At 42.1% G+C, this 25,981-nt stretch overlaps 1 protein-coding gene across 1 annotated transcript in view; it reads right to left on the reverse strand.

Annotated features, from left to right (window-relative positions):
- Positions 1 to 24,106, reverse strand: part of Nup58 (nucleoporin 58) — a 33,012-nt gene extending 8,906 nt beyond the window's left edge. Inside the window, exons 1-12 of the mRNA XM_051160648.1 lie at positions 23,825 to 24,106; positions 21,107 to 21,249; positions 17,209 to 17,358; positions 16,124 to 16,261; positions 14,240 to 14,350; positions 11,630 to 11,654; positions 10,164 to 10,229; positions 8,811 to 8,985; positions 5,963 to 6,042; positions 4,203 to 4,321; positions 3,711 to 3,793; positions 126 to 327 (exon numbers count right to left, since the gene is read on the reverse strand). Coding sequence (XP_051016605.1) covers positions 126 to 327; positions 3,711 to 3,793; positions 4,203 to 4,321; positions 5,963 to 6,042; positions 8,811 to 8,985; positions 10,164 to 10,229; positions 11,630 to 11,654; positions 14,240 to 14,350; positions 16,124 to 16,261; positions 17,209 to 17,358; positions 21,107 to 21,249; positions 23,825 to 23,931 — 1,399 coding nt within the window. The 5' untranslated portion in view covers positions 23,932 to 24,106. The remainder of the gene's footprint in view (positions 1 to 125; positions 328 to 3,710; positions 3,794 to 4,202; positions 4,322 to 5,962; positions 6,043 to 8,810; positions 8,986 to 10,163; positions 10,230 to 11,629; positions 11,655 to 14,239; positions 14,351 to 16,123; positions 16,262 to 17,208; positions 17,359 to 21,106; positions 21,250 to 23,824) is intronic.
- Between the last annotated feature and the right edge of the window lie 1,875 nt (positions 24,107 to 25,981).

Consider the following 25,981-nt stretch of genomic DNA (forward strand, 5'->3'; position numbering starts at 1 on the left):
TTTTAGATTGGAACAGCTAGTCATAGAAATTTTGTCAGTGCTCACACAAAAGGAAGACTTATAAACTGCACATAATGTTCTCTGCATTTGAACAGTAAGAAGCTATAACTTGAATGCATTCAGACCTGTAGCAGGCTGTTGCTGCTGTGTAAGTGTTGCAGCCATGGCAACGGCTGCTGCATTTGGCATGGTGCTGAAAGGGGTGGGTCCAGTAGTAACTCGGGGTGCATTCTGCCACTTCTTGGCTTCAGCTCTCCTGGCTTCAAACACATCGACAGCATCACCCAGAAACATTTTTCTGTAGCTGAGGTACTGTTCTTTAAGCACCTAAAAAGATGGAAGGGAGGAAGGGAAGAGAGATGATTAGGTTCCATGTTGAGAACATGTAATTATATGAAATGAGTTGGCAAAGATCAAAGACACTGGCCACATTATACACTGCTGGGAACTACAAATGAGACTACTAATTGACACTGACATGACAAGGCCTGGGCTCGAAAGCGTTATTGCTCCTGTGAACAATGTGTTACTGCTCTGACAATAGTTACAATACTCTACCTAAACTATTCTGGTTTTACAAGCTAAATTACAGGCAAGCAGAATATATAGATAGACACCTCAGTTTATCATAAACTTTTCCTTTAAGGATCAAGCTTTCTTATAACCTTTAGATTTGGAAGTACTAATATATACCAGCTAAATAAATATTTTTAAATGACAAGGTACCATATGATAAAGGAAGAGTTCATGCTTTTAACAGGAAGGCTGAGGGAACAAGCGGGGCTTTGACTCTGCAGTGAAGGTTGACAGTCACACAATGATGACGTAAGCCTGTATACCCAACACTCTTCCTTCTCACCCCTAAGACATGAGTTTTACAACTCCAGAGTAAAACAATTATCAAACTACCTAATTCAATATATACCCCTATTAAGGCCATTAACCTTATTGCACATTAATCATTAAACATTTTTATTACATATCTAGCCTAATTATATAGATTTTATTCCAATTTTTGAACAGAGGTAACATTTTCATGTTACTTACCTCTCTTAAACACTAGGCTCTTTGCCACTAGCAAACACACACTTACAGATCTTACTGTTACTTATAGCACTTAAAGCTACAGTCACCCTTTATGTGGCTGTCCATGTTTAGTACTCCAGTTCCCAGCTTCACTACTGCTATACAGGACTAAAGTGGACCTGCTAAGAACTGAACGCCAAGGAATATGGCATCAGCAACAAGGTAAGAAAATCAATCTCACATCTGTTCTCAAATCCATGCGTTCTTTCCCTGTGCCCCACATACATTCCCACACAGAGCACAACTTCCAATAATAGGAAGTAATGACTCAAGACTTCACAGAAAACATTGTTCAAAAGAGGAGAGGAGACCAACCACACACTGAACACCAACCATGGCTTATATGATGAATTGTTCATTTCCGGGAAAATCTTGGGTATTTTTAGACAGGGTTTCTCTGTATAGCCCTGGCTGTCCTGGAACATACTCTGTAGACCAGGCTGGCTTTGAATATATGATGAATTTTATGAATTTTAAAACTCCCCACTTTGTCAGCATCACTAAAGTGTGCAGGGTAAGGCAATTCAAGTCTCTTTCAATTAGTTAATGAAACTACAGAAATTTCTTGTGAGATTCACAAAGATATGCACAAATCTAGAACTTCTATGTTTAGCTTGCTTACTAATTAAGATGAAAATAAATGGTAACATAATTTCCTAGCTAGTTGTTAAGTTGACATGAGCTCTAGTCATTTGACAATGAGAAAGCACACCTCTGTAAGACTGGCCTACTAGCAAGTCTGCCAAGGATTTTTTAATTAGTTATTCATGTGAGAGGGCACAGATCACTGTGAGTGGTGCCAGCCCTGGGCAGGTAAGTGGTCCTGTGTTATGACAAAGCTGAGCAAGCCACAGGAAGCCAGCCAGTGAGCAACACTCCTCCATGGCTTCCACTCCAGTTCCTGCCTCCAATTCCTGCCCTAGTCTTCTTTAGTGAGGGAGTGTGGCCTGAGATTTGCAGGAGGAAATAACCCCTCTCCCAATTGTCACAGCAAAAAAATCTTAACCAAGACACATAACAAATCTGATCAAAGTAAAAGTCTTTGGTTCTTGAAAATATATATAAATAAAAAAGAAAACAACTAGAGGAGCTCCAGGCCAATTTAGGCAACATAGCAAGACCCTGTCTTAGATAGAAAACAGATGAGAGACAGTAATTATTCCACTATGATGTATTATGGTAATCTGAGCCTGTTTTCTGGCCTCAAAAAGGCTGTTTTTCAACAGAGGGGTGAAAGTCTATTGAAGACAACTGGTATCACAGGTCTAAAATCCCACGAACTCCAGATGAGACTGAAAGCTTGCCTGGGATGAAGAGTGAGCCCAAGGTTGGCCTGTGCAGTTATTAGCTCATAAGCATCTGAAACTCCAGTCCCAGGGGAACTGATGCACTCCATGGGCAACAGGCACACATATAATGCACAGATATGCATGCATGCAAACATTTATACACTCAAAACAACTTTTCAATAATTTTTAAGATAAAAGAAACAAAGCTCTGAGAGCAACAAAGTGATCAAGCAGGCAGGATCTGACGGTGGCCGAGGTGAAGCGGAGGAAGCTGAGCACTCAGCACACCCGGCCCTACTACTTTGTTGGAAGCACTTTAGTAAACTACACTGAAGAACAGCGCAAGGCAGACCGCAGCCCAGAATCATCTTTACCTGTTCAAACCCTTAGAGCAGTGTTTATCACAGATTGGTAAGACTCTCAAGAAAATCTGATATTCTTCCTTCAGAAATGTTCTTTAAAATGCTTTCAAGTTTCAAATCTGTTGGTGTGTGCTAACAATTTTTAAATGACCAGCTTTAAATAGTTAACATTTTAAAAACTATATGAATCAAGCAAATATGAACATAATGAAATGTCTACATAATTTATTTAGAGTCAGTTTTAGCAGCTTTAAAGTTTCAAGGATTTTCTGGTGAATAGATAACTAAGAACTTATATTTGTTTAATTAGCTGCAAAAATGTGTATTTTATTTTACATATCACTTTTTTATTTTTATTTTTAGTTTTAGTTTTTTCGAGACAGGGTTTCTCTGTGTAGCTTTTTTTGGCTGTCCTGGACTCACTTTGTAGACCAGGCTGGCCTCGAGCTCACAGCGATCCACCTGCCTCTGCCTCCCGAGTACTGGGATTAAAGGCGTGTGCCACCACACCCGGCTGCCATATCACTTTTTTAAAAAAGAGCCATTTGTCTAGCCTGCTTGTAAAAAATTTGAAATTGACATAATTACATAAAGATCAAAACACTCAGTGACAAATTATTTTATTTACATTATTCATATAAACATTACATTATTTGGTAAGGCGTTCTCAGTACTAAAAAGGAATTATAACCAGGATTTCTTTAACTTCATGATCAATAAATATTAATAAAACACACATTATACTGAATCAGCATAAAGAAGACTGTGTCACTAGGGATGTTTGTTTTCTATAGTGTAAGTTATACTAGAAAAGAGATGGCAGCAATCTGAATGTGGGCTATACAAGCATCAAATAAACACACAACCAACTCAGTGTAATTACTAAGAATAATGAAAGGGAAAACGGGTGTTAACAGTAAAGTTACTTCCAGGGTCCTGTATGCAGAGCGGTGAACTTGCAATGAACGCTTACCTTGACATTTTCATGAATAGACTGAAGTTGTGCAGCTAAAGCTACAAAAGTTTGATAAATTTTCTGCATAGCCATTGATAAATCTATAAGAGAAAATTATGAAACAAGTATGTAACAATTAATTTAAATTTTCTACGCCTCTGTCCTAGTTTTGGTAGTTAATGTGCACAAGAAAAAGCCTATTGCTGCTCCTTTACAACTACAGAAGACAGCAGGGTAAGAAGACTCAGAGAGGGCATGTCCACCAGTGACCTGGAAAGGAAGGGACCGTTCTAGACCAGCCCCCACCTGCCCACACACCCACCACCAAAGTGACTTCTCACGATAAAGTGCCTGCATCTCCAGAGAACCAAGACTTACCACAGACTTTCTAGGTCATTTTCTTAAAGCAGCTTAACAAGCACTAGTTGTTCGCACACCTACTACACAAGTGTGAGCACCTATCAATAACATAGCGGTGCTGTCACAGAGTCACCACAGCAGGAATGTTACCTTGAGGGGTTATGTGTGAGCTGTTTGCTTGAGTGGCAAGATGGTTTTCTAGGTCTTCAATCTGCTGCCTGTACTGCTGAAGCTGTGCCTCAAACTGCTGAACCAAGACTCTGAAGTAGCTATGAAGAGTTCAACAAACAGTTACGACAGTTATTTCCTTTATACTTAAAACACAAATAAAAAAGTTAATGTCCTCTTTTAAGTGGGGCTGTCAACTTAGGATGAGGATAAAATTCACAGATTGGGAGTTTGAAGCAAATTCTTTTTTGACTATTACTGGCAAATCATTAATCCAATCATGAGGACATATTACACAAAGTGACTTCATAGTCTTTAGAAGTAACAAGATCATCCAACACAAGTTAGAACCCACCTATTACAGACAGAGATTAAAAGAAATTACAAAGAAATGTAATATATATAGTCCCTCACCCCTACACATAGGAACCTGAGAGAGACATTAATGGGGAGAAGGGGAAATCAGTCAAATTCTAGTAAGTTGTTTTAGTTAAAAACATTTTATCAAGATTAGTTTCCTGTTGTTGATAAATATACCATAGCTCTACAATATGTTAGCGTTAGGGACAGAGAAGTAAGAGATTTACGCAGAGCCTTTGTACTGCTATTTTTACCAATTCTCTAGGAGTCTAAAGTCTAAAATGTTAAATCAAAGTAAAGCTATCACCAAACGTAATAATCAAGTACTTAACAGTTTTTAGATAATAAAAGAAATGTATGTTTGTTTATGTAACATGTGAGTAGCCAATGGCTGAGAGCAGTTTAGTGGTAAGGCACTTGCCAGGCAAAGAAGAAGGAAAATGAGATTGAGGACAGGGGACAGGAGGGGAGGGGAGGGGAAGGGAGGGGAGGGGAGGGGAGGGGAGCGGAGGGGAGAAGGAGCTGGGAAAAGGCTTGGCAACATGAACTGTGCTGGAGTATGAAAAGGGCAAAGCAGAATGGAAGCATGTGAATGATGAGCATCCCAGTAATCTCCTGCACTTGGTTCACTGTAGTGTTATCTAAGCAATTATCCTTCTTTTTACAGAATCATAGTTAAATATAAAAAAACATTGTTTGCAAATACTGCAAGGTGTTAGAGGTGAGATATAAACAAATATACAGAATATGAAAACAAAATACACATGATAAATTTAGTAATTAAGGGATTTGGGCAAAAGGTAAATGGGAAATTTCTGTTGTTGAAATTTTCTGCAAGTCTAAAATAACTTCCTTAAGGAAAAGGAAAAAGAGTAATGTACAGGAGCAAGAATCACACACACACACACAAATATGCACACTCCCCTCACCTGCCTCTGTGACCTCCAAGGTCACTAAGACTAGAAGTGATGGACTGAAAGAAGAGGTAGCGAAGGGCCAGAGCTGAGCACACTGGCTGCAGACAGCAGCACTTAGACTACGCTATTGCTCTCTATCAAAGCAGTGGGGAATTCTTATCTTTGCTTTCAGTGAGACAAGAACAAGTAGGAGAAATCATAGATCAAGTCAAGTCTGTGTATGATTACTGCACTGCTCTTATAAAAGGAAAAACTTGTTTAAAAGAAAAATCCAAGCTGGGCGTGGTGGCGCACACCTTTAATCCCAGCACTCGGGAGGCAGAGGCAGGCGGATCGCTGTGAGTTCGAGGCCAGCCTGGTCTACAAAGTGAGTCCAGGATGGTCAAGGCTACACAGAGAAACCCTGTCTCGAAAAACAAAACAAAACAAAAAAACAAAAAGAAAAAGAAAAATGCAGTAACTTACTCAGCAGGAGCTGTATTTTCATGTTGGAGTCCAGGTGGTGTTTTCTGGGTTCTTAAAGCTATTTCAGCATTCTTTAACTCCTAATACATTCATAGATTTTAAAAACACACATAGGAAACACAAACAAAAAAGCCAGGTAAGAGGCAAGCTAGTATACAAGCTATTTCTGGACTGAGATGTCAAACAATTGCATAGACATGCTTTAAAAACAGGTCATAGAGCAAGCTGCTTTACACATTGCAGGAACTCTTTCAAAAGAAGACAAATTAAGCTGCCAATCAACTTTATGATAAATTTATACTGATCTTTTTGAGGTGCTATCATAAAATTTTATAAATTTATAAAATAAACTCAACTACAATTAAAGAATTATACAGTTTTAAAACCATCACTCTGCAAACGCAGAAAGAAATGTGTAATAAAGGCAAGCAGTTCAGAAGAGCAGAGGCTGATGCCAGCAAGGATTAGCTCCTGGACTTCCGTGCACTAACACTGCTGAAGCTTCTTCCGTGCCATCTTGTCACTCAAGAATATGCCTGGAACACCGCTGCTTCTCTCTCACGAATGAGGAAGTGAGTCACAGACTTTACTCACTAACACACTGTGTGTGGGAAGCCTGAGCATCTTCTTGTCCTCAGTGTCATCTCATCTTCTATCCACTGAGTCTTCAGGACTAATACTCCCTTTTACACTTTATACCTCACATTCCTGTCGTCCCACTGATTTTTTTTCAGCCTTTATTTTTTTTAACTTATTTTTTAAAGAAATGCCTTAAATTTATGCTCCCCATAGTAATGGTCCCCCTTTATTAAACTACCAAACTGATAAAATCACAAAGGTTCTTTGTACCATTTTACTTTTTGTTTGTTTCTGAGATGATCCCCCGCCTCACCTCCTAAGTCACTCCTCCTGCATCACTCTACTTGGCATGGCCTTTCTACCCTTGGGTTTCTACCACCCCAGCAACTCTCACTACCTACTTATGTAAACATGATGTTTTAAAAAGAGTTATTATTATGTATACAGTGCTCTGCCTGCACACCAGAAGAGGGCATCAGATCTCAATATAGATGGTTGTGAACCACCATGTAGTTGCTGGGAATTGAACTCAGGGCCTCTGGGAGAGCAGTTAAGTGCTCTTAACCTCTGAGCCATCCCTCCAGCCCACGAGCATGATTCCTGACAGACATTCTGCAGCAATGAGCTGCTGGCAGATCTTACATGTGCCCACGTCTCACTCCAAGCCCTGCCCCTTCTCTTTCCTGCACACAAGCCTTTGTAAGTCTTAAGAACCTTTCAAGACTCAACATAAACATATCACACGTTAGACTCATGGTAAAAGTGTCAAGTTGAGCCCTCTGTACCTGCAAATGTTCTATCTCGTTGATTTAAGGAGATTTTGTTTTGTTTTGTTTTTGCAGAATCAGTATTTGGTCCTTAAAGCCCAAAATCCCTGAAAAATACAGACTTTTAAAATAGAGTTCACTGAATACTATGACAACTGAGTTACTTTGTCAAAACCAGAGGGAGGTGGGAGTGAGTATTTAGGGGCTTTGTATCCATCAGATTTTGGTCTGTTACCCTTCACCAGAGAATCCCTTCACTTCCTGGGAAGGCTTTCTTTGAAAAAAATTTTTAAAGATTGTAATACTGTCACAAGGGACTCAGTGTTCTACTTAAACTGATAGTTCAAACTCTGGATCAGTGTTAGTTTTGTGTTGTTGTTGTTTCTGAGACAGGGTTTCTCTGTGTAAACAGCTCTGGCTGTCCTGGACTCTCTTTGTAGATCAGGCTGGCCTTGAACTCACATTGATCCCCCTGCCTCTGCCTCCCAAGTGCTGGGATTAAAGGTGTGCCCCACCACGCCCGGCCCCCAGTGTTAGTTCTTGACACAGACTGTAAGGCTTTGTGAAGAAACTTGAGGCGACATTTCCTTAAGGCCCTGCCGCCTGTGTCTTATCGCCTTCAGCTGTACCTAAGCCTGTACCACTTCATTTGGCCCAACTGCCTTTCTATGTCAAAAGCCTCGGTCACCCCAAGCATAGTGCTGAGTGAAAGGATGGCTATTCTTAGCTGTCAACTTGACTGCAGCAGGAATTAACTACAACCCTGCTCTCTGGGAGGCATTTTTTTTTTCAATGAAATCATTTGGAGCGGGAAGACCCGCTTGTAATCCAGATCTTGGAGGTGGGAAGACCACCTTCAGCCTGGCCACAGCTGCTGGCAGCCCAAATAAAGGACAGGAAGAAGGAAGCTTGCTCTCTTTGCCTGTTGCCCCTCGTTCTCCCGGCTGAGTCCACTCCTTCCCAGATAGTAAAGTCTACTGGACTCTCGGGCCTCTGGCTGGTGGATAGCCACTGTTGAACAGCTAAACCACAGGCCGTAAGCCATTCTAATAAATGCCATCTCTATACACATAGAAACTCACCCTGTAAGCTCTGGCGCTCTAGACCTTGACTGGCCTTGGAGAACCTTGGCTAACAGGCTCTCTTGGTTTGCCAGCTCCTTTACTGGCTAATGTAACTTTTTATGAACATATAAATTCAAGTATTCCCCATGCAAAATTCAGTTTCATATAATTTCATGTTTAATTAGTCTAAATATTCACTTATCTAAGGCATAATTAACATTTTGTTTTTCTTAGAAAATACCCAGTGATAAAGGAAAAATGACTGAGAAAAACACAAGAGGAATACTGTATTAATAATTAATAAAAAGATTAGACAGTAGGACCCTAAGAATAGACAAAGTCTTCCAATTCTTTTTAAACATGGTTTAAAACAGCCATTATAATAGTACCTAAAAGATTATAAAGTATTCTTGAATAATGGACCGTTGACTGGCTTACCTGAGCCGTTTCCAACTTCAGCTTGTCGATGTTGAGGGTATTCCTCTGCAACCCACTGGCAGCCAAGGACAGAAGCTGCTTTAGAGCCTTGATGTCTTCCTGGACTTTCAGCATCGCTTTGGAAGACATTCGACTAATTTCTTCTTGGACTTGTTTTTGTTCCTTGACAAATTTCCTAAAATAGCAAAAGAACACAAGCAACAGGAGTCAGGGCAGAGAAGAAGGGGGTGGAGGTGGAGAAGCAGAGGTGGGAGTGACGCCCACGCAGATGGCTGCAGGGTGCCTCAGCAGGGAAGAGGGCCACACTACTCTAGAAGACCCAGGCTCTGTTCCCAGCACCCACACAGCAGCTCACATCCACTCACAACTGGCTGTAACTGCAGTCCAGGGCCCTCTTCCTACCTGCTCAGGCCCCAGACACACACACAGTGCACAGACACACATGCAGGCAAAACACTCATACACATAAAAGAATGCTTCAGAAAAAAAAAGTAAGTAAAAAACATAAAATAAGGGCTGGAGAGATGCTCAGCAGCTAGGAGGAGCAGGCACTCTCCCCGGGGCCTGCGTTCAATTCCCACACCTGCAAGCAACTCAAATGCCTGTAGGTCCAGCTCTAGGGGATCCAGCATGCTCACACACACAGACACAAGAAGCCAGCGCATTGAAAATAAAAATAAATCATTTAAAAAAAATTTTTAAAAAATGAAATAAAGAGGCTCTTGTCCTTTCTTCCTCTTCCTCTCTTTTCCTCTCTCTTGTTCTCTCTCTTGGGGTGCCCCTCCCCCACACTTCTATAATAAACTTCTCTGTATCATAAATAAAGAGAGACCAAGATTTAAAAGCAAACAACCGCCCCCTCTTTTTTTTCCCTACAGAAAAAGAGGCACATCTGAAATAAGCTGGTCATGGTCTATGCTTGAAAACTTTGATTCACTTTTTTTTCCTTCTTTCTTTCTTTTTGGTTTTTCAAGACAGGGTTTCTCTGTGTAGGCCTAGCTGTCCTGGACTCACTTTGTAGACCAGGCTGGCCTTGAACTGCCTCCCGAGTGCTGGGATTATAGGTGTGCACCATCGTGCCCGGCTGATACTTACTAATTTTTATTTTTACTTTTCTGATTAAATTTTTTTTCCACTTTTTGTGTGTGTGCATGCTAACTTTTGTCAACTTGGAAAGAGGAAAAATAATTGAGGAATTGCCTCCATCAGACTGGCCTGTCAACAAGCCAGGGTTTCTTGACTAATGATTGATATGGGAAGCCCCCATCTATAAAATATTTAGAAGAAACATGGTCCCCCTAAAGCGTAGCAAAGAATTTTCACGTGTTATTTATCTAAGTGCACTGTACTTACTGGAGATTTTCAACATCCTGACAGACGACAGGAGGCAGATTCTCGTCTTTTAGAGCTTTACTGTCCCTGAGGAAAGAGCCACACCTGCATTAACGCCATGCAAACGCGTTAACACTACACAGAGTCTAGGAATTGACAAATGATCTCTCTTCTCCTATATAAAGAAGTGAGAATACAACAATGCTCTCTACTTATATTTTTAGTCTTTATATATTTTCCTGACTTGAAAATAATTCTATCAATTTATTTGACACCAATATTTGTGTTCATCATAAATATTCTTAAAATTATTTAAATGTCGGGGGGGGGGGGAGGCAGAACATACTAGATTGAATGAGATGTTGAACCAAGTTTCTTCTGATTCCAATATTCTATGATCGACAGTCAATTAAAAAATATTAAAATATTAAAGAAAGCCTACAATTTTTTTCATGAGATATTCAATACAATTTAGTATTTTATAACTTTCACTCAAATGGAAAAATACAGCCTATTGACATAATTATAAATAACAAACAGTAATTAAAACTTGTCATGCTGCTGTAAAATCATTTCACAATGTTGGCTAGAACTCCCAGTCTCTCAGATCCTTCGTTCAAAGCGTTTAAACCTTTTGATTTTGGGTTAGATAAATAATAAATAATATTGTTAAAAAATATCCAAACTCTGAAACACTTCTGGCTTCATGGATGCTCAAGGTAATAGGTTAAAGCAATGCACGCTTGTGAGGAGTGAACCCGACTCCCTCTTTACAAATGACTCATTTAACAAAACACAAACTAAGCAGGTAACTAGCAACACAAATGATCGTGGTGACGGTCAAGTAAAAAGAACTGATCGTATTCCAAGCATGCATATGATGCAATGGAAGCTATTACCCTGGCTGAAGACACGAGGAAACGGTACTAGGGTAGTGGTCTGTGCATGTGAGCCTGACAGTGTAAGGCTGCAGGAGTAACTCAGTGGAAGAGCTCGCACTGAGCAGACACAGAGCCCTGGGCCATACTCAGCACTGAGGAGGCTAAAGGTAAAGCATTTGTATTACTTGGGAAGTGCCAACCACCTTTTCCTAAAGAAAATTTCCTGAGGGCTGGAGAGATGGCTCAGTGGTTAAAGAACACTGCCTGCTCTTCCAAAGGACCCGGGTTCAATTCCCAGTACCCACATGGCAGCTCACAACTGTCTGTAACTCCAAGATCTGACATCCTTACACCAATGTACACAGATTAAAGTTAAATAAAATATTTTTTTTAAAAAAGAAAATTTCCTGAAGAAAATTTTGACTAGTAATCAAAGATTTGACACTTCAGAAGGTTTCCAGAATATAATTATCAATTTTAGCAAACACTAATTTTTTTGCCTTCTAAATGTAAACCTGGTTATAATTTACTTCTATCTATATAATCTACCAACAATTTAGTAAATAAAATGTAATTAAATATTTTAAAGTTAAATTATAAACTTACTCTGGCCTTGTTCCCGTTTTATCACCTAGAAAATTCAAAAGCTTCATGTAAAAATAGGTCATTTAACAACACATTAGCATATTCCACGTTCTAAGTTAACAAAACTGTAATAAAATACAAACACAAATATGTGATGCCCTGTCCTGAACTTAAGGAAAACATGGAGTCCTGATGGAGATCTGATACCAAGCAGACATATTACAGAGTTCAGCTGTACCTACTTCCTTCAAGAAGAAACAATCTTTTGGGTTTTTTTCTTTTTGAAGAGAGCGAGAGAGAGAAAGAGGGTTTCTTTGTGTAGCAGAGCCCTGGCTTGTAGACAAGGCTGGCCTCAAACTCAAGAAGCAACTTTTTAAAGAAGTTTCTTTTGTGGATAGTTTATGTCCCTGCCTACCAGCTTAACTCTAGAAACTTAAATACCACCATCACCAGCATCGCTGTCCTAACTATCCATAAACTATTCTCCATCCTAAGACAACCATCTCCACGCACCTTCCCATCTGCCACAGCACAGACAGCAGCAAACCCTCCACAATGGAGGTCACTTAAAATGCCAACACACTATTGTTCGACTTCCATTTCTTACAGTAGTCGTGAGGCCAAACACTTTCTTCAAATGTTCATTAGGTAAGTATGTTTTCTCCATTTGTGAACTGCTTACTCCTGTGATCTGTACATGTTTCCACACAAGCCATCTAAATGTTTTGGTTTTTTAACCTTCCACTTCCCCCTTTTAATTTTTCCACACACATATCACTATTTGCTCTAATTGCCCGTCCCCACCTCTTGTGTTGCTGGTTCCCTTCTTCCCCTCAAATACTTCCCACTCCTGCTTCATGGCACAACCATCCCATTCTCTTTTGGCTTTGCTCCCCTATTCCTTTAGACCTAGTCCCTTCTCCTTTTACCCCCGCCTACACGCTAGAGGGGAAGCAGAAGGGAGAAAAACAAGTGATATTTGGGTTATCTGCTTAACACAGTGTTCTCCAAGACCATCCATTGTCATTTCATGCTGAACCCAACTGCTCTGTGAATATAGCACCATGTCTTTATAACCATTTGTCTCCTGATGAACACCTAGCTTGGTCTACCTTTAGGCTATGAAGAACAGTAAGAAATGTTCTTAAATCTTAAAACTAGGGGCTGGAGAGATGGCTCAGAGGTTAAGAATGCTGCCTGTTCTTCCAGAGGTCCTGAGTTCAATTCTTAGCAACCAATGGTGGCTCACAACCATAAAAAATGTGATCTGATACCCTCTTCTGGCCTGCAGGTTTACATAGAGCACTCATATACATTAAATAAACAAATCTTATTATTAAAAAAACAAAACAAAACATCTCATTAAAATCTTTCCGCTTAATTACAAAATTCAACATGGTATAAAAGCCATTAATAATCTGTGGCGTCTGGCACCTGGGCCCTACACTGACTCTTAACTCTACAGGAGGGGAAGCTCCATTCCATCTTGCTCCTCCCTTATTTCCCACTACTTTCCTTCCATCTGGCTAAATAAAGCTCATGGATCTAGGCCCAGAGCTACCTGGCATACTGGGGCTCAAGAGATGGATCAGTGGTGTTTCAGAGAGACTTCTATTGCTGTGATAAAACATCCTGACCAAAACCAACAGTGGACTGAAAGGGTTTAGAGAACACTGGACCACCAGCCCCCTGGTGGCACCGCTCTTAGTGAGCTGGGTCCTTCCAATCAATCATCAACCAAGAAAATGCACCGCAGACTTTGCCCGTGGGCCAATCTAGTGGGGCGTCTTCTCAATTGAGGTTCCTCCTTCTACAATTACTCGAAGTTGTGTGAGGTTGACAAAACAACCAGCACAAGTGGCTAAGAGCATGGACTGCTCTTGCACAGGACCTAGTTATGCTACAAATACACCTGTCAGAGTTCACAACCGCCTGGGACTCCAGCTCCAGGGAATCTGATCCTTTCTCTGGACTCTGAGCACTTACATCCCCAATACACACACATGTGCATATAACAGAGAAGGCGGGGATTTTATGATTTAACAAAAGAATCCTGACACACATCACCAATTATGGGATCTGTGAGGGGGTACGTGTGATCGTGGCACATCACCAATTAGGGCGTCTGTGAGGGGGTACGTGTGATCGTGAGTATGTCTTCTACACGTAAGCTCTGCTCTCCTTTAGCTCACAGTGTAAACACAGGACAATGGGGAACAGAAGGGAAACAAAGTTGAGCACTTCTGTTACTCCTATCTTCAGAGTGAAAATCTCAATGAAATAAATTACTGACACAAATATTTCCAATGTTAACTAAGAATATATTACAAAATATACAGATAATTGTCCTGATTTACAAATAAGCATTAACATATACATTAACATAGCTAAGGAAGACATATACTTATATATACATATATTATTTAAGCTATGTACAAAAAGTCTCTCACACACACACACACACACACACACACACACACACACACACACGTGTGAAATACTGATAATGCAAACAATCTTAAAGGTACCATACTAACGAATCTTAGTGATCCCTTCAGGCAGGAATTTTGAGTGCCCTGTAAGCATCTTAGCAATGCTGTTACATCACGAAACAGGAGTAACATTACTTACTCTTTTTATCTGATGAGGTACTAAAATCTATACCACCAAGACCTTCATTGCCTGCAGTGGAAGTAGGTGCTGCAGTTCCCAAAGACAAGCTTAAGGCATTTTGTCCGAGACCTGTAAACGAACCAAACACCATTTATCAACTTTCCTGACTTTAAAAGAACTCCCCTTACTGACCAAAGCACTCAATACTTTAAGACCATAGATTTCTCTTCCTACTTGTTTTAGGAAGATAACACAAAACAATCTAGAGCATACTTTGGGTAAATATTGGTATTCTTATCGGATTTAATGATATATTTAGAAGTTGGGATCTTTCATTATTAAAAGGCCCAACTATATCTAATTTGATATAAACATTTTATTTTTATTTATTTTTAAAACTTTTTCAATAAAATCTACTTCATATATTTTCAGGTAAATACATCTGGCTGTTTGATATTTCAGAATTGTACAATTGTAAGATAATCTAGTGCGAATTTGTAAAATGTAAGAGTGATAGACCTTAAATGTTAAATATTAAGTGCATATCCCCAAGTTATTCTTTAAAGGGAAAAACTTGTTAAAGAGTAAATAACTTTTATTTACTTATTTAAATCTCACCTCACTGTCAAAAAGGCTCAAATGGACTAGTCATTGTAATTATATTTACAAGCCAACCTGATTTTGTGTTGACAGACCTATTTTCCCACAGACCCAATGCATTCCTTCATTGATGTCTGCTGTTTAGACAAGATGCTATCTGTTTTAAAAGCAGAGAAAATGCGATGTGGTAAGGAAAACTAGATTTAAATTGTGGCAATGACTAAAAGAATAGTTATGCTGGATGACCCTACCCACAGTCTGAAATGTGCCAGTATAAGAAACAGTTCCGGCTCCAAGCACTTTATGAACGTGATACTTCACCTGTAACTTTTAAAGTTAATGGCTGTTAAGTTAGCACAGGCATAAAGCGAGCACTGAGCACTGTGTCCACAGTCCAAGAAGTGCTGCAGATTTGGCCAAGAATCTCCTGCTTCCTGACCCTGTGGCGACGGGAACAGGACAGGAAGACGCCCACTCTTGCCACCACAGGTAGCACTGCCCCAGCGGCTGTGCCTTAACCTCTGCTGGACTCCTAACAGAGCTCCAGGTGCTTCTATTGGGTATCTGGTTACAGCAATAGGAAACGCAAACTCAGAGCACTAGGAAGTTATAAATGACCTCCTGCCTCTCCTTTTTATTGCATTTCACTTTGATTTTATATGAATCCGTGTGAGCAATGTTCATATGCTTGTGCTACAAGAAGCCATGACGCACCCACTGTATGTCTGGTCACTGGAAGGTATTCTGAGTAAATACAAACTAGAGATCGGCAAAATTTAGTAATGAAACTATAAGGCAGATGGGAACACTATAGATTTCTACAGGTTACCCTGGCCCACTCCTTTTCTACCTTTTCAATTGCTTTTTCACCATATTATACAACCAAAGGAAAAGCTATTAAGTAGGGTCTAAGATTACTATGGTTTCTACATTTAAATATATAGATCAACTTCTCCTAATTGGTGAACCATTAGCCAGAAATTCCTGAGTTACACTCCCACATGAAATAACTCTATGATGTCTTCAAATAACAGAAAGCCTTACTCTCAAAATTACCCTCTCCTGACTACTAGAATAAGAAACACACTTAGAAGCCAGGTTTATCTATCTATAATACATGAAGTTAGGATATAAACTCCCTTATAACTCACTAAGCAAGTTTCACCACTGACCCACGTCCCCTGCCCAACACGACTTAACTGACATTTATTTAAAAGACAAATTTCTGTGGGAGTTTTTTGAAAATAAAGGAAATTTAAATACAAATATTTACTATTCTGGAAAAGAATTACTATCAATTACCTGATGTTGCTGTGTTTGCACTCTGGAAAAGTGAACCTCCCAAACCAGCTAAGGCTCCCCCTAAGGAAAGCCCCGTTGACGCTGTTGTAGCTGTGGCTGGTGTTGCTCCCAGGTTATTTAAAGAAAATCCCGTGGATGCTGAAAGTGAGAAAGAGAGAGATGAATAAGGCTTCACACAGAAACAGCACTTGAAAACACCACAGGAAAATAGGAGTGTATTTTCAAAAACAGAATCCCATCGACACATATGACTCTCTGGGGAAACCACTTGCTCAAGAAAATGTTAGAAATACTCAGAATAAAGAGTAATTGTAGTTTTATGGCAGAAACCAGTAAGCCCCTCTCACTCAACAAAATAGCTTTGGGTACTTTTATAATGGTACCCAATAACTAATTCTAGCCAACAATATAGTTTATAATCCCAGGCAACAATTATGCCTTTAAAAGCAAATGAGTCCTGAACCAGGTAATGTCTTTATACTTCCTGCCATAAACAGTCTCTTGAAAACAAAGAAAATAAAAACATCCCTGCACTTCACCCTGATTCTCTTTATTCTGAGCAGAGTATTTCAAGATGGCCACAGTGCTTTAATGGCTAATACTAACTTCTTTTTTCCAGATCAAGTTTTGTTAAATAGCCAAGCCCTGCCTTGAACTCAAGATTGTCCTGTCACCCTCCCAAAGCACAGATGTGGACTACTAAGCCTAGCTCTGAAAAGCCAATAATTCAGTAGGACAGAACTGCTAACTAACAAATACATTTCCCAAAGCGCTTTAACTTTTAAATTAAATGCTTGTACAGCACTCTGCCCACTGAACCACCTCCCCAGCCCAGTGTTGGTTAATATAAATGGCTACTCATGTTCTCTTACTGGATAAAATTTAAGCCAGGCAGTAGTGGTGCACACCTGTAACCCCAGCACTTGGGAGGCTGAGGCAGGCAAGTTCGAGGACAGCTTGGTCCACAGATCAAGTTCCAGGACAGCCTGGGCTACGTAAAGAAACCCTATCTCGGGGAAAAAAAAAAAAAAAAGGAAAAGTTTAATGTAACCATCAAATTCAATTTTCTGCCCATTCTGTCTCACCTGCTGGGGTTGATGTCAGAGCAGACGAGAGCGTGAGGCCACTAGCTGAGGTAGAAGTGACAGGCAGGGCAAATGGCGTGGCTGATGCTGCAGGCTTACTGAATCCTAAACTGAAGCCTGTTGTCGATGCGGACGTAGTAGCTGGTGTTCCTGTACAACAGACAGACAGACAGACAGACAGACAGACAGAAGCCCTCACTTTATTGTAATCATGTAGGTATTATGCTGGGCTTGGTTAGTATTTTGTGTCTGTGATCCCTCTCTCTATCACAAGAAGTAGGATAAAGAGAATCAACTTGGGGCTGAACATGGTGAATATAAAAAAGATGGTCCTTTGTGCTAACAAAAAGAAACGCAAGATGGGTGTGGTAGCTCACACCTCTGACCCCAGCACTCAGGAGGCGAAGCCAGGCAGATCTCTGTGAGTTCTAGGCCAGCCTGGTCTACATAATGATTTCCAAGACAGCCAGAGTGACAGCGAGACCATGTCTTAGAAAGGAAAAACTGTAATATTTTGATCAATTTCAATTCCATCCCCAGATGTGCCTGAATAGCACTCTTAGCACTCCCTTTGTGCTCAACAGAAAAACAGTCCCTCCTGTCTCAGACTATAAAAAGAGGCACCATTCTGTACTCCTGAAAATCATCCTCCTCCTGGTCTCCATCTCTGTGAGCATCTCTTCCTACTCCTCCTTTCCTGTCCCTGTCTGTAGATCTCCTGCCTCTGTTGAGGCCTTAATTTATCCCAGGGTTCTCTTGCTGCTTCCCCATTGACCTCTCCACTTCCATCATTCCCACTACAGGAACATGAATCTAGCTGCCACCAGCTTCTTTGCTTTACTGAGGAAGTATCTCACTAAGTAGCCTGGGAAATCTCACTGCTTTAGCCTCCCCAGAGCTAAGAAGGCAGACAGGCACCACCATACCCATGAGTCTAAATCTATGCCTCCCCGAATCCCCACTAGTTGGTGAACCTTGATGTCCCTTTGACTCATGAATTTCACCACAAAACAAAACCTTGCTAGGTCCCTAGCCTCAGTCAATTTAACCACACCAGACAGAAACCTTAATACTTTTCCCATTCTTTACATTAGTTCAAAAATCTTATTAGTTATTAAATTCTATTTCAGAAATATTGCTGGATTACTGGCACCCTCAAAAACTTTACTTTAGGCCACCTCTAACAACATTTTTAATGTGCCAGTCTCTTCCAATTTCTCATCTACTCTCAGCATTATCGCAGTTACTTTAACAGTATCTTGGTTGGCATTAACTTTTCTTTAGGAGTCAAGACTAAGTGCCTATTCAACCCAGTTTGAAGAAAAACAAAAACAAAATCCAAACACCTGAAAGAAATAATTGGTCAGTGGGTTTAGCTGGGGAGACTCAAGGAAGCCTAAAGAAGGGTTTCTACAGAAGCAGCACTGAAAACAAGCTCCTCCTCCACAGCAAGTGCACACTGTTTCTATTCTCTCAGGGGGGGCAGGTCCCGAGGCCAGCCTTGAGAGCAGGCCAGTGTGAGCGAGCCTTCCCTCCTCACCATGAGGGAATGTCAGTGGGTCCAACCCTGTGAGTCCCAAGTCGGGAACCAAGTACCAGTGACCACAGCTAACCTAATTGAAAACAGCAAGAGCTAAGCGGGCAGTGCTCTAAACACCTGGTAGCTCTAGCCACCGTAAGGATCTCAGGCTTGTCTACAGGCCTGGCAACTTAGAATACTGCCCATTCTTATGTGGTCTCAACCTGCTCTTCAAATATTAATTCTTCCTCCCATTTCCACTTCTGAATCCTAAGCTCCAAGAATAATTATTTTACATCCCCTTAGATCTTTTATGATTGAGACTGTACTTTTGATTCCTATGTCCAAAATAGTTCCTGTCTCCAGACAAGCCTACTCTCCTTTTCCTGCCTCCCGTACTGCCTTTCCTTTGTCTATTAGCACAGTATCAGACACGAAAACATGTTGCCATGCTGGCCTGTCCCTCACATCAGAGCTCATGATTGCCTTCCCCTGCACTTAATGGTCCTTGCCACCAATTCTTAGCACCATGTTCACCACTGCAAATTCAAGTTAGCACTGAATGTTCAAGGCACGATGTGTATGTGGGCTACACAGTTCGGAAGCACTAACTGCTCAAATAACACTAAATGAAGAAACAGCCCATATTTGGCCTTCTTGAGTTACTGAAAAAAGTCAGAAAGCGTGCTTCCGCATTGTCTTGAGCAGAGCCAGAAGTTCATCACAAGTACAGTGCTCTATGTGTGGACGGGTTGTATAGCCTCAGAGAACAAGAAAGCCATTTACCTCACTGCCAGGCTTGTCAAAACTCTTGTTAGTTAACAGGTAAGCAACATCCTAGTAAAGTCTGCCGGTCAACACAAGACCCCCCCCCCTCACACACAAACACACCTTTCTTGAGACAGTCTCACTAGTTATCCCAGGAGTCACTGAGAAGCCACACTGGTCTCCAGCTTATGTTCTTCCTGGGTGTGGGCACCCAGGCACGCACCGCCACACTGGGCTTTCCCATCCTTCACTCTGTTTTACTGCCACCACTATACTGCTACGTAGGCTGAAGGGAGGCTGCGCTCTAGTCAGTCACAGTCCCTCAGGCTCATCACTAAGAAACTATTATGTCTTCAAGGTGGACAAATATCTAAAACCTTCACAGGATACTGCCTTGAAAAACATGGCAGCAGCAAGGATGAAAGCTCACACACAAAGGCAGTGCTCTTCCACTGAGCTATGCCCCAGCCTCATACTTCTGTAAGGTTTTAGGTAACTGAAAGTTCTGCTCCAAGGTATGTGTAACAGGACTGTTAACACTTCACAACCTTTCAGAGGTACAAACAGGACTTAATTCTAAGGCTGTCATGAAGTCTGGTGCTTTTTCCACTAGAGAGTCATATAACTGAAAATGTAACGAAACATAAATCCCATCAAAAGCCATCTGCATTGAAGGTATATGTGTGCTTTACAGAGGCATGGTGCAGAAGCATTCAGGGTTTATATACCCTAACCCTGAAAAGGTGTGTGAAGAACAGTTATGTAGACTCCATACAAAGTCCTCTCTAATTATTCTTCTTCCCCTACTCACAACTATTACACGGGAGGGGCAAGACCACTCAGTTTATTAGAAAACCAGAGTTTGGTGCCGGGCGTGGTGGCGCACGCCTTTAATCCCAGCACTCGGGAGGCAGAGGCAGGCGGATCACTGTGAGTTCGAGGCCAGCCTGGTCTACAAAGTGAGTCCAGGACAGCCAAGGCTACACAGAGAAACCCTGTCTCGAAAAACCAAAAAAGTAAACAGGGTGGATTAAGTACAAGCATTACCTAAGCTAAGGCCAGGTGCAGAGTGAGGGAGGGAGATGTTATTCCAAACAAAGCCGTGGAACTGAGAACTATCTCAGTAAGCTTTCTGGTCGGCACCCTTGCTATCACCTCACTTCATGGGCACGCCTGTGAAATGTGCCACACACACTGAACGGCCAACGAAAGGCAGCAACGGAAACCAAGAAGCTCTGCAGGCGGAGAATAAAAGGTAAATAACGAAAGATCTTTGAAGCACTAAAGCTACAGATACTAGGGGAAGCTGTCACTCAATGTGTGCCAGAGACTTACAACAACCACATACATTCTTTTCTGCTAAAACTGTTTTAATGCCAAATTTTAAAGCAAATTGGCAAAACTGCCTTGAGCATCTTTACTAAAGAAAAATAAATACTGCCTTATATAATCTACTACAAAAATCATCCTGACTCATGTTTACGACAGTGTTCAAGTGCTCCCTGGAGCTGCTCCTTCGCCCACACAGTCCTCCAATCCCAGTCACGCACAGCTTCTTAAGTAAAGGCAGAAGCCAGGAACCAGGAGAGAACAGCAGACCATCCTCCTTACCTGTACTTGCTCCTCCCAGAGTGAACCCCGTGGCTGGCTTGGCTCCAAACAGTCCTGTTCCAAACCCACTGGCAGAAGCAGATGTAGACGCTGGGGTTGTAGAGCTTCCAGGAGTTCCAAAGTTGAGCCCCACAGAAGGTGTGCTTGTTTATAAAGAACAAAACAAAACAACAAAGTCTACTTTGGAAAAATAAAAAATTAATTGCTTAGGATTATTTTCTCTCATAATATTTACAATCCAAAAGACATTAAAAGAAATACTCTGACAAATTCAAACACCCTCCTTTTCACCTTAAAAACAAGGCAAATGTGAAGTTAATCTTAAATAACACACTACTGAACCAAACCTGAACCTGCTAGCTGTTTGGGAAGCTAAGGCAAAGGAACCGGAACTTCTCCGCCTGTTGGGCAGCATCATGAGTTCAAGGCCAGACTGGGCACCTTAGAGACCACACTTCAAAATTTAAAAAGCAAAACTGTGGCTTGAGACACAGAGTAGCAGTAAGCACTTGCTTAGCTACAAAAGCGAGGACCACCAGGCTGGGAAAGCACACCCTACAGCAATCAATCAGGATGTCAGCTCACAGGATGATCTTAACAAGGACCACAAACACTCTGCTCCTAACCCTAGAATACTTTAAATGCCCAAAGATGACTGCTGCTCCTTTTATAGTAACTGACAATGGTTCACACCTTACTGCTACAGTAAGTACCATATCCTCTGTCAAGACTAAGCTTACAGGCGAAACTCTTGACAGAGGTTCTGGAACCCTGAATAAAGAACAGCTGGTAAAAACAGGGGAATGTGAAGCTCAAATCAATTATTCATATCAACCCTCAACAGCCCAAGTTTGCTACCTACAGGCAGAAAAATTATGAAAATAAGCAAAAAGTTTCAACAATTTGACACCTCAAAAAATCATGTAGGAGGGCTGGAGAGATGGCTCAGAGGTTAAGAGCACTGACTGCTCTTCCAAAGGTCATGAGTTCAATTCCCAGCAACCACATGTTGGCTCACAACCATCTATAATGAGATTTGTATACATAATAAATAAATCTAAAAAAAAAAAATCATGTAGGAAAATTAATAGTGTTTATGACACATAAAACACAATGAAAATATCAGTACTCGTGTTATGTATTTATTACTACCAATTCTGCCCCTTCAGGAAGCCAAAGTGATGCCAGGTTTGGTAACAACCACAGTCCAAGCTCCTTAAGTCCAGGAACCATCAATCCCACAGTCAGCCAGAAGAGCCAAGCAGCTTTCTGCACGCACTGGAAGCCCAACAGGGGAAAGCTGCAGTTTAAGCAGTAGAAACGTATACTCGTTCCACGGGGCAGCTTGAGTTATGACGCCTAATGAGCGGTCACAGCGACAAAGGAACTTCTTAAAGAACTAGAACTTAGGATGAGTAAAGGCCGGAGGACTCTATTGTGTCGGTCTCCCAAGGACATCAAACAAAAAGTATTTTTAACACATATTATTGACAATAATCAAAACTAAGTATGTGGGGGCGGGAGGGGGGGGGTCAGTGCTAAGGGCAAAGTAAGGCTTTTCAGTTCTCAACACCCACACCAGGTGACTTACATAGCCTCTGTCCTTTAGCTTGTAGCATACCAAGGTCAGGCTCCCCAACCTCCCACGCACATTTTATATTAAAAACGTGGTAGCTCCAGGGGGGTGGAGGGGGCTGCGCGGTCTGATGCCCTCTACTGGTTTCTGAGGACAATGCACACTCATGGTGCACAGGTGCAGGCAAAACACCAACAGACGTTAAATAAAAATAAATGAAATCTTTAAAGAAAAAAAAAAAACTGAGATACGCCATAAAAACCGACAAACCTAAGACCAATTAAATCAAACAAGAAAACAAAGTGAAAGTTTAAAAAGAGACAGTATAGCATACAGTGGCTTGTGTCTAGATAACACAGAGGGTACGACTAAGAAAGTAAACGCAAAAATATGATTTAACTGGGGCAGCCTGATGGTACTGTTATTTTGGATTTGCTGTATCTAACAAGGGCTGGAAAAAAAACCCGAGTTTTCCTGTAACCACATTCTTCTGAAGCTTCAGGTGATAGCTTGTCCTTCGAGTAGGCAATTCCTGATTTTATGAACTCTTTACAAAAGATTAACTCTTTCCCTAAAATGGCTTTCTGGAATCCCTAGCTATACATGTGCCACTACCTGAATAGATTACGAAAACTGCAAAAATATACTACTTAAGCTTGTAGTGAAAGGAAAAGATAATGTGGGTCGTTATAATACAAAATTTACGATGCTATACTAATCTGCATATGGCACAAAATTACTACTAATAAACACTGTAAAAGCTTAAAAAGATAGATTGGACCCTGTGGCACAAAGACTTGAAAAATCACGTGAGACAAAAATAATCATAAATTCAATGCACCGTAACGTTCAAAACTGTAAATACTACAATGAAGGGACTTTAAAAAAAAAAAAAAAAACTTCTCTTCCTATTTTTTTTAATTTCTAAAGGCCAGCGACAAGCTGTCATTCATTCAAGACCCATTCTATCTCTGAGATTGAAGAGTAACAAAGGCGAGGCCGGGATGCCAGGCCGATTCCCGCAGGTCTGGGGCGCACCCCGAGGTCCCAGGGGGGCGGTGGTCCCTAGCCCCACCGTCGCCGGGCCGCTGCGGGGCTCGCTGGGAAGCACCGGGACACCGGAAGCTTGTCAGCATCCTTACCTAGACGCGCCGGCCCCGAAGGAGAATCCGCTGCCCGTGCCGGTCCCTCCCGGGGCCACAGTGGTGGAGCCGAGAGTCCCGGACCCAAAGGAGAACCCCGAGGACATGGCGGCTCTGGGCGCGAAGCCGTCGGCAAGGGTGGAGAGGCCTGGGATGCTTCCGTCCCCCTCACTGCCAAGAAGGAACGTGCAACATTGCTGCTGCCCAGTGGGGACCCGGCGGGAAGCTCAACCCGAAGCAGAGCCGCGGCTAGGCCGGAGGGGGCGGAACCACGCGCGAACGCATGCGCGACGCCGCCCGCGCTACGAACGAACCGGAAGCGTTCCCGCCGCGCAGGGGACTCTGGGATCGGAGTGGAGGCGGTGCTAGAGCGAGGCTGCTAGGATGAAGTAGGGTGGGCACTCCGCCTACTCTCTTAAAGAGGTAAGCCCCGGAAGTGCCAGGACGTTCTCGCGATAGTTTATGCTTTTTTTTTTTTTTTTTTTTTTTCCCTGAATAAAGAGCCTCAAGGGCTGCTTCAGTCCGGCCTCCTGTCAGAAACCGTGCGAAGAGCCCTAGAACGGCGGAGGATCTTGGTTGTCACATTACTCCTAGGGGGCGTCTGGGTTTCGTTGGGTGTCACTGCACCCGACAAAAAGGAAGGTGTCTTATATTTTTTGACGGTCCGGAAATCCATGGCTTCTAATTTACACACACTTCCGGCCAGAGCCCCTCCATCTGGTTCTTCCGAAGTGCGCAGCCTACGGGAAGGGGCTCTTCGGAGCCGCGTCACACTGCCTGTTTCTTCTGCCCCCGAGTCTGAGGTCAGGCCACGCTGCCCCAAGTCCTAAAGGGCAGAGAGTGGGACGCGTGACAGTCTTGGGGACCGTCCCTGATGGCTGCTTCGTGGCCGTGTGGCTTTCCCGCAGCCTGGGCTATATTTGCTAGAGGAACTGCGAAGTGGAAAGTGTAAGGACAGAAACGTGGGATCTAAGTAAGCTGGAATGTACGGGGACCCGGAGCAAGATGGGCACCAGAAAATGCTTCTTGGCGGCGGTCTGGGGGCACTGCCGTCATGACGTAACCCTTTAACTGTCAGGAACTGGATGTTATTCCAGCAAGTGCTTTGCTTACCTGCAGGGTCTCGTTCAATGAAGTTAATCCTATCATCAAATCCTTCAGATTTATTCTAAAGCACACACAGCCTTTGCCATCGTAGTTCTTTGAACAAAAGCCCAGTGGCCCCTAAGTCTAGCACTCAGTGCCCTTTATATGACAGATCCTGGGAACTTACTTTCTCACTACCCCCCCATAACTGAGCGCTTCTTTTGTGTTGCCTTCGGCCATTGTGACCTGCAGTTGGTTGAATTAGAGCACCTTCCAAATTCATAACAGCCCTGTCCTCTTCCCAAATACTTAAAATGATGACGTTCACAGTAGAGCACCCTCGCCAGGCGTGGTGACACACGCCTTTAATCCCAGTACTCTGGAGGCTGAGGCAGGTGGATTGCTGTGAGTTTGAGGCCTGCTGGGTCTACAAAGAGAATTCCAAAACAGGCAGAGAAACCCTGTCTCAAAAAAAAAAATCAGAAAGAATTAGAGCACCCTCCAAATTCATAGTGTAGCCCCATCTTCCCAAATAACTTAAAATGATCATGTCCTGTTCCTCACCATTTCCCTTTGGAAGGTGACTAAGATGATGTCAGAAGGCGTGTCTGGCATATGGTGAGATTAGTAACTTCTAAGCCCTAAGGAGCTCTCCACCTCGTGAAGGGCTTTCTGAAAGGCAGGAATAAGGCCGTTTGCAGGAAATCAGTCTGCAGGCACCTTGATCTTAGTCTCTCAAACTCCACAATAGCACCAAGTAAATTTTTTTTTTTTTACTACTCCGGTGTATTGTATTTAGTTAAAGTAGTCCAAGCAAACAAACGCACCATCTGTGGGTTGATAGAAAGGTCCCATAGACTGCTAAAACAAAAAAGACGGTTGCCTTTTCTCTTGGTTATTCACCAGGACCAGTTATAGAAGACCCTACACACACTTAAGTCACAGGAATAGAGCTGGGTAAGAAGGGCTTTTTCCTTCAAGATGTAAGCTGAGTAGGAAGGTCAGCTGGGTGCTTTCTCTGCCTCTCTGAGCTAGAAGGTGTCCACCCAGCATCTGGCTCCTGAGTCTTCA

The sequence above is a fragment of the Acomys russatus genome, chromosome 18 (assembly GCF_903995435.1).
Source record: "Acomys russatus chromosome 18, mAcoRus1.1, whole genome shotgun sequence".
Classification (NCBI taxonomy): domain Eukaryota; kingdom Metazoa; phylum Chordata; class Mammalia; order Rodentia; family Muridae; genus Acomys; species Acomys russatus.